Source organism: Zeus faber (assembly GCF_960531495.2).
Source record: "Zeus faber genome assembly, chromosome: 15".
In the NCBI taxonomy this organism is placed as follows: Eukaryota; Metazoa; Chordata; class Actinopteri; order Zeiformes; family Zeidae; genus Zeus; species Zeus faber.
The window spans coordinates 11,815,522-11,824,655 of NC_137194.1; the positions used below are offsets into that span (position 1 = coordinate 11,815,522).

At 42.1% G+C, this 9,134-nt stretch overlaps 1 protein-coding gene across 1 annotated transcript; it reads right to left on the minus strand.

Moving 5' to 3' along the window:
• Nucleotides 1–600: 600 nt before the first annotated feature.
• Nucleotides 601–2,966, minus strand: c1galt1la (core 1 synthase, glycoprotein-N-acetylgalactosamine 3-beta-galactosyltransferase 1, like a; the record flags this gene model as incomplete). The annotated part of the gene is made up of 3 exons (XM_080015199.1): nt 2,860–2,966; nt 1,788–2,452; nt 601–942 (listed from the first exon to the last, which is right to left on the minus strand). The coding sequence occupies exons 2-3, from the start codon at nt 2,391–2,393 to the stop codon at nt 601–603; spliced, it is 948 nt and encodes a 315-aa protein (XP_079871325.1). The 5' UTR covers nt 2,394–2,452; nt 2,860–2,966.
• Nucleotides 2,967–9,134: the final 6,168 nt, after the last annotated feature.

Below are 9,134 nucleotides of genomic sequence, written 5' to 3' on the forward strand. Positions count from 1 at the left end.
CTACAAAACCGTTTTTTGGGGTTTTTGTTTTGCGTTTGGCAGTGAAACCTGAAACACAGCCACTTTAGCTGTTTATTGCAGTGTGTGTAAATGGGATACTGACAAACTTCTAGTAAAAAAAAAACCCACCTCAACCAAGTCACCAGTTTTTTATGTTTTTATTCAAAATAATTTTTTTTGTTTTCATCAAAATAACTTTACGTTACTCCTACGCATTCATATTCAGAATATTCAAAAACAATGTGTTGCTGTTCTGCCAGAATGCATAGGATAAGATGAGACCGTACATACACGTAGTAAACTACATATGAAGAGATGAATGCATTGTTCATTGATGAATGCGATCCATAAGGACTCCCCCATAACACCAGTACTGTTATGGTGTCTGGAAAACTGGTCAGACCAGATGCAGTGTGAGGAGAAGTGTTTTTGTATACACTCAACACTTATCGGACGCTATAAAAAACAATTTCATGTTGCCGCGGGTTCCCAGAAAGTTCCTCATTCATTGAGCACTGGGTGAAAATTGAAAAGTGACTCTTCTCTCTAGGTTCCACTATAAATCACTTTACAAAAGCTAATTCCGCCCGCGGTTCAGACTCAGCGCTGCCGGTCCTGTGTGAGCGCGCTCCTGTTATCAGGCATTAATGGGTGGAAATTGTCTTTCTCCAATTTGCCGGCGCACGCCTCTGGTCTAGCGCGGCTCCCGTTGGCAGTGGCGGCAGGAGTCGTCGTGGGGCTCCGGGAACCTCTCGACAGCTTCTCGACCCGGGAGAGCAAACCAAGGTCCAGGCTTTTTGGGGGCCGCGGACGGTAGCGCGGGCGGTACCGCGGGCGGTATCCGTACGCCCGCAGGTGGTAGGCGTAGTACTCCAGCGTGTACATCAGCTCTGCCTCCACGTAGTGGAAGGACACGGCCAGGTCAGAGCAGCACTGTGGACCCTGGGGAAAGAGGAGAAGGCCAACATGAACATTTAAAGCAATTTATAAATGATGTCAACAAACCTTTAATATGCATGTGTAGTGAACTGAAGTCTGCTCAGAAAAAAAATGCAATCTACCTCTTGAAAATTCTGACGACAATACATAATTATATTTATATTGTAACATTTGGTCTTCCTTCCTTTCAGAGACACGGCAGAAAGTGTATTGTTTGCACCAAGCTCTTAGAAATAGGGTCACTGATGACCAAGCTTGATAATGAACTTGTCTCATTCAATTGCAAATCATAATGACTTAGCTCTATCAACAGTGAAAAATTGCCTGTTTTTCCTTTGTTGCCAGGATATTATCTAAACTGCAATTTTCTACTTAAACATCCATCTAATTGCTGCCTCTATTCACTCTGTGTTTGCAAAGGTCATTCAGGGAATTCTGAATTGGCCACATGATAAAATATTCATTAAATTAGTCTCCTCCCCTCTTGTGTATATTTTTGTTTTATCCATTAAACGTACGACAAAATAGTAGAGCAATATATTGTCCGCAGGGTGTTCTCAAATGTAGATACAATAAAATAAGATACATTTCCAAATTGAATTAAGGGTTTTTTTCAATTATTTTCGGTAGGTGTGCCTTAATGATATTGAAGACTTTTAAGCTCGATGCTGTGGGTAAAACTAAGAGGGGAGCATGCCTGGCTAACGAAGGACTGGCATGCTATAGTGAATCTGTCATGGTTTTACAATTTTATAGAAAATAGTTTATTTAATGGCTGTTAAAGCACAAAACCCGTTTTACTGCGGTTCATAGTTCCAAGGAAAAGATGGACCCTAGCAAACACTTACCTCGACAATAGGGTAGTAACAATAACTCCAATACCAGAAGCTTTTGGAGAACTTGCCGGTCAGGTGATGCTCCGGCACAAACGGGTGGAAGGTTTCCCGTTGCAAAGTGTCTCTGGAGTCTCCGGCCAGAACGCCCACCTTCTCCAGACACTGCCCCAGTGCCAGGTCCTCCACAGGAGTGGTGTGCGTGCACACATTGGTCCGAAAACCTTCCACGAACCTCCTGAGGGCCTCTCTACTCAGTACGTAGCCTGCACCGCCACTCATGTAGCCTTGTTTGGCGTAGGGCTTGAAGCGCTTGCCAAAGTAGACAGGCTCCTCGGGGGAGTGGGCGGAGAGGACCCAGCGCAGGTTGTCCACCACCACAAAGGTGTCGTCGTCGGCCTTGAGGAACCAGTCGGCCTGATGAGCGTGGTGCTCGTAGACGTAGTGAAAGGCCCGGATCGTCTTCCAGTAGAGCTGGTCCCGGCCCTCCTTGGTGCCCAGTCCTACGGTGGGGAAGTCCGGGTCCTCGGTGGAGCTCATGAACACCAGCATATTGCAGTGCCGACCCCACGTTGCCTTGACATGACGGGCCCTGGTCTGCAAGTTGTACGGCCCGGTCATAACCCAGCAGAGGACACGGACCTTCTGGTACAACTCATCCGCCACCTCACTGTTCTCACCTAGCGGGAAACAAGTTAATGAGGTAGTGGGTTAAATCGTCTCTAGGTCACATATTATAGTTCTTTTCAACAAGTTAATCTAGGTCTCTTAGGTCCCCAAAACATGTCTTTGAAGTTTTTTTGCTGAAAATACCACTATATATATATATATATATATATATATATATATATATACAGTATATGTGTGTATACTGTACAGATCATTTCCGTTTTTCTGCAGTAAGAAGGCTCATAGCATTTAATAAGAGGCACCATGAGTTGATAAAATGATGGTGGATTGTCATTGTTATTGGAAGAACAAGCATCATTAGAGCGGAGCAGGCAGGTTACATCAATATGAAGGCAGTTTGAGTGCCAGATGGCATATGTTTCATCCCCAAGCAAACAATGTAAAGGGATTTAACCACCTTCATGGTGAGAGGGGAGCAGGTTGATGAGAACCGATCCTTCTTTCCTCCAGCTGGTGGATCCGATCGGGGGCTTCTCCCCAACACGCACCTTTGACAGCGCTGGGTAGCTGCTCTCTAACCCCATCTGATGCAGGACAACGTAGACGCTGCATGTCCCCACCATGAACCCCAGGCAGAAAGCCCCCGCCGAGCCGGGGCCCTTCATGGTGACCTTACGTCCAGGCTCCTGGATGTCCAAGTCACCACATGTTCACTATCACAGATGAGATAACACTTTATTATTACTATCATTCTAAAATTCAGTTTTTACAGCAGCAGAAGTTCACAGAACAATTCTAGCCAAAAAAGGTGTAGTATTATTATTATTATTATTATTATTATTAGGGGTCCAGCATGAGTGCGGGAGCCCTATTGCTTTTGCTCCAATTTTTATTATTTTTATTCTCCACTGAAAGTGCCTGGCGCTCAGAAAATGTGAAACCCAAGGACACCAAACTTGCAAGATAGGTTCGACATGTTCCCAAACTAGGAAATGCAAAAAACGGGATTCCTCGACCAGATAGTGGCGCTATAACGACCACTTTTACATTTTGTCGAATAACTTCCAAACCTAGAAACAAAATTCTTGCATCCATGTATTCCATGGGTCATGCCAAGTCGCATAGTCATAGCATTTGTGTCATGATAGATTTTGCGCCATTTGGAATTTTGTCCAAACGTTTCTTTACAAACTCCTCCAACAGATATGGTTCAATGTTCATCAAACTTGGACCACAGCATGTCTAGACTGCCCCGAATAAAGCCTTTCCAATGGACATTTGCTACGCACAATATTTTGGCCACAACTCATTTTCAAAGTGTACAGAAAATGTCTGGGCGGGGCCTATTTTACATAATCTGCCATAAGTCATTGACGCATTATGCTATCAACATCTATGGAGTATGCAACGTTTTTGCAAGCAGCCAGCAAGCAATCACCGGTGAACAGTAGTAGACACTAACAAAGTACATTTACTTGAGTACTGTACTGAAGTACATTTTTCCAATCTCTGCACTTTATTTGAGTATCAGATTTTTGGGAAACTTATGACATTTACTCCACTACATTTGAAAGACAAATACTGTACTTTTGACTCCACTACATTTCCATGAAGTCAGCAGATGAATTTTCTTTTCTTTTATAAAATGCGATGCGCCATACGCTGTGTTCTTTACAGGAGAAAAAAAAACAACTAAACTACTAGATGGCACTACTCCTCCTACGCTGTCGTGCTGGCTGCATATTTTTTCAACAGTTCAATTTGAACTCCGCCGTGGTCCAAAACTGCTGAAAAAGTCCAGTTGGCAGCGGTACGGCACCCCTAAGATGGTTTGCCAACCGCCAATAACCACCAAAGAAGAAGAAGAACTTGTTAAGATGGCTCGGGCAGATAAAGATGACGGCTCCTCACCACCAGAGCACCCATGGCCGTATCTGAAGTCCATGTTTGAGATATTTGAAATGAAGAAAGATTCACATCCTTTCAAATGTTTGCTCTGAGTACCACACACAAACTCCATCGCTGCCGACAGAATTTCGCCGTCCAGCTCCTACTGAAGCTCCTACTCCTACTCCATTACATTTCACTGCATATATGTATGAAAGTATGTATATGTATGTGACAAATAATCTCTTGAACTTGAACCTGAATGTCGCAGCTAAGTCTGTGTATATGTCTATGATTGCGCAGTCAAACAAAGTTAAATTTAAATAAAATTGTGACAATTTCAATTGACCTCTTCAGTCAACATGTTTCTTTCTTCTCTTATTTCCAAAGTGGTGTTTATCATTTACACGGAGCGTTCAGAGGAAAACATGCAACATGTCTTTACGACAGCGGCCCAAAGGTTCTCTATCATAAAAACTACAATGGCTGTCCTTTTGTCGATTCTATTCTGTTTCTAGAGGCATTTCTCTAGGCTTTGTAGAATATTCTGCAAGCTTTGTAATGTACAGGTTCTACAAGCAAGTCTGTGCATTCAGTAATCTATACTTTGACTCAAGTAATGGAGTTGTGTTCTTTGTCCGCCACTGCCGGTGAAGCTGCAAAATGTCTACAAGGGTTTGAGTAATTGAACATATTATTTGTGGTTAATGGGGGCTTTCCAGTTTACGTTATGTAGTATTATGTTAGTTATTGTTTCATTGTTTGATCCCAATGTTGCCATTGGTGCAATTGCCGTGACTAACCTGGACCCTGTTGCATTGCAGCCTGCAGCTATATTTATTATTATTAGGGGTCCAGCCCCAAATGGGCAACAGCCCTGATGTTTATTAGACTGACATCAGTAGTCTATGGATGTCATGGATCCGCCACACTCAGACAAGATGAATAAAATGTGTATTCAGGGCAGTTCCGACATGCCCTCGTCCGAGTTTGATCCAGATCAGTCCAATATTGTCGAATAACTTAGTAAAAAAACTGCATTTATTTATTTACTGCATTTTGGCTGGGGTTTGTAGATGTAATGTAACAAACCTTCTTGTTTCGATGTAATTTATATATAGCCTTAAGAAGACTGAATTAATGTAAACAAAGTCCTATTTTGATTCAAAGATTTGTACATTTGAGTTTATTTATTTGTAGGTTTATAAAATACATTATTATTGTGAAGGCAGTTTTCTGTTGATTGAAGTGCAATAAAAGAACTGTGTTCCCCAAAATGGATGAGTAATCATGATAAATAATCGTGATCACAATATTGAATAAAACAATGGTGAGTATCATTTAAGCCATAATCATGCAGCCCTGTGTCGTAAACCCATCCACAGCTGCAAACACTGCCCGATCACAGAATGACACTGTAACCAGGCCCGAACAAATGAACTTCTGCAATCACAAAACACACCGGAACAGAGAACCAAAGCACACTCTGCCACTCAACTTTAACAAAGGGACCCTGGACCCCTCGAATTGCTGACTGCGGCTTTATGGATCATTATTATTATTATTATTATTATTATTATTATTATGTTATTTATTATTTATCATTTACCTTGGATCAGTCATGTTTGATCTGCTCCTCAGTCACCGACGGTTGTAACTGCATTTAGAAATCCTCTCATTGCCTTGTTCATTACTGAGACAGATGTGAGCTTCAATCGTCACAATTTTTGTAAAATATAGGTATAAAATTGCCGAAGCTGTTCCCTTTGTGGCTCGAGCAATAACACGAGGTGTGCTCCGTGGGATATTAAAGGCATTGTACTCACATTTAACGGCGTCGGACTAAGCCGCGTAGAGAAGGCTTCTGATTGGTCGGTTTCCAGTGACGTCACAGGATGAGCCGCTCTCCACGAGCCGAGATGCAGTGATTGCTACATGACACACATGTAAAACAAACACATATATTTATATTTTTATATTATATATGCGTTGTTTAATATATTATTTTAAGCATATTATCTGTATTGACATGAATAAAATATATAATTCAAAGTTCGTCTGTATCTATAGAGGAAAAACAACACTGCTTTATAGAGGGCAGGAGGAAAATAAACAGAATAAAAATAAGTAACAGAAGGCAAGAATATAAGAAACAAATGAAAAAGAGAACTTACCACATATACAATCTCCGAATGCTGCATACACCTACATGCATCTGATTTATACAAACAGCAAATATACAGATACATAACTGGGATAAGCATATCCAGGTATAAAGGGTGAGTTCATTCATATAGGCCTCAATTATGCAAGAGAATAAAAATGTGTTTCAAATAACCGAATTCTAATTTCTCTCTCTCTCTATCTCTCTCTCTGTCACACACACGCACACACAGCTCATTTTAATTTGTACCTTCAGTTGATTGTTGTGAAAGGGGGTCCCATTTTCAAAAGGGGCGTACAATGAACAATATTTGGAATAATATTCAATTGAATATTCTGAGACAATATGGATTAAATCAAATTACGAATTAACCTCATTCAACGATGTGAACTATGTTGAGTGTTGAGTAAAATGCCGAATGTCTGTTTCCTCCTGATTCAGAGGCGACGTGTGATTTTCTCTGAACATTAGCCACTAGATGTCCCCCAACAGAATATGTACCTGTATAACGAAAGCCCCAAGTGCCTTATAGTATTAGGATAAGATAAACCTTTATCAGTCCCACAACGGGGAAATCTACATCGTTCCAGCAGCAAAAAGAGGAGAGCAGAAAATAAAGAGCATATCAAGTATACACTATAAACAATGTAAAATGTATAGAAACAACAAAAAACAAAAAAATCACTATAAATAGGAGCCAGATGGCACTGTGTATTGCACATATCTTGACAAATTATTATCATATTATTATTATCATATTATTACCATATAATCATAATACTTACATGAAACAAGATAAATTAAGGTAAGATAACACTTTATTAATCGCCGATGGAAGATTCAGGAAATAATTATATTTTATCACATTCAATTATAATATATTATATTAAACTGTATTATGTACTGTTTTATCGTGTGATATCATATTAAATTATACAGCACTGTATTATATCACATTGTAATATGATGACTTTAAATGATTCCTCCGTGATTCTTTTCAGTCCGTGGGGTCAAAGCCTCCGTGGTTGCTTCGCGGCGACGGGAAACTCATTTTGGGATTGTTTCCCTGCGGTAAGTGTGTCATTACAAAGACACCGGGCGCCTCCAGACAAGTTGGTGTTGTTGTTGTTGTTGTTGTTTTTTTTTGTTGCGGGCGCACAGACAAAAATATTCCAGCGCGCCGCCTGTCACGTGACACGACACGACGGCCAATCGGCCACAGCTTCCGTCACAACATCCGGTCCCGCCCGCGTTCAACATGGCGGAGGGGCCCCGGGGGCCCCGGGGGCCGCCCGACCGCTCCGGCGGGCGATGTTTCCATTGACGTCCCTGAAGACGGAACGGTGCGCGGAGGAGAATAAGCTGTGAACTACGTCGGTCTCATAACGTTGGCGCCAGGCTAAATGTTCCAATGCAGCGTATGAAGCGCTATTATTGGTGGTGTTTTACTGACACGCAGACGTGAGGTGGATCACCTCGATGTTAATAAAATAATATTGTTGTAGTCATCTGTTGTAGTTATTTATGTGTACTTGTAATGCGACGAGTGGGCCTTCGCTGTTGTACATTTTAAAAAGGGGTTTAATAATAATAAACAAAACAAAAAAAGGTTTGCACGAAGTCCTGGCTGGTTTTGATTATTCAGCAGCTCCGCCCTCCGGCCGTCACCTTCCGGACGGGTGATGGGAATTCCGGCTCGCCGTGGTGAGCCGGGACGTTTGGTTCGGCTGAGCAATAAGAGCCGGCCCCTTCGGCTCCCGAGCTGCTCTTTGTTTAGTACCACTTCTGACTTCATAATTAAGCTGAATTTACTATTGTTTTGACCTGTGTTTGGTATGTTCGCACACATATCACTTAAATTATTCGATATATATATATATATATATATACACTTGACCGTATCACTTCCAGAACGCCATCATTCGACCTCGATCGATAGAAAAGCCATACAGCTGACTCGTTCGCGACCGGTGTTGCCAATTTGGCGCCCGTCGCCAGATTTAGCGACTTTTCAGACCCTCTCAGCGACTTTATTTCTAAGAAGCGACCGGCGACAAATTTAGCGGCTTATTCAGACAAGGTTTATGGGCGTGGTGAGGGGGGGCGGTTGGCGTAAGGGACGACAGAAGGCGTTGGTGGAGGCCGATGCTCCGCTGTGACGACCCCTAACGGGAGCAGCCCAAAGGAAGGAGATTCCGACCATCAGGGAGAGATCGAGAATATGTTCAAATATATGATATTGTGTTTGATCGCCATGCGTCGCGCTGCTCAGAGTAATCGCAGCCCACGGCTCTTGGCGTGTTCACGGATGCGCGCGGTTCGTGGTTTTGGGCGGGGCTGTGCACGCCGGTTCAGGAAGGAGGCTTGGAGTGTGGGCTATTTGCATATTTTCGAAACATTTTAGGGGTCACCTTACCTTGCATACGACTTAAGATTTCAACTTAAGGTTTTGCTTTAACATTTCGATTTAACATTTCGATTTGATGTTTAGATTTAACATTTGGATTAAAGATTTAAACTGTATTTTTTTTTTTTTTAACACAAAAAACATATTGTTAACAACTACACGCCACGTGTTGTTTTACATGAAATGCTGCCTCGAACGCGAGGAAAATCATCTAAACGTGAGGAAAGTGACGTAAATACTCAAAATAAGTCGGCGCGCCATATTATTGACCGTT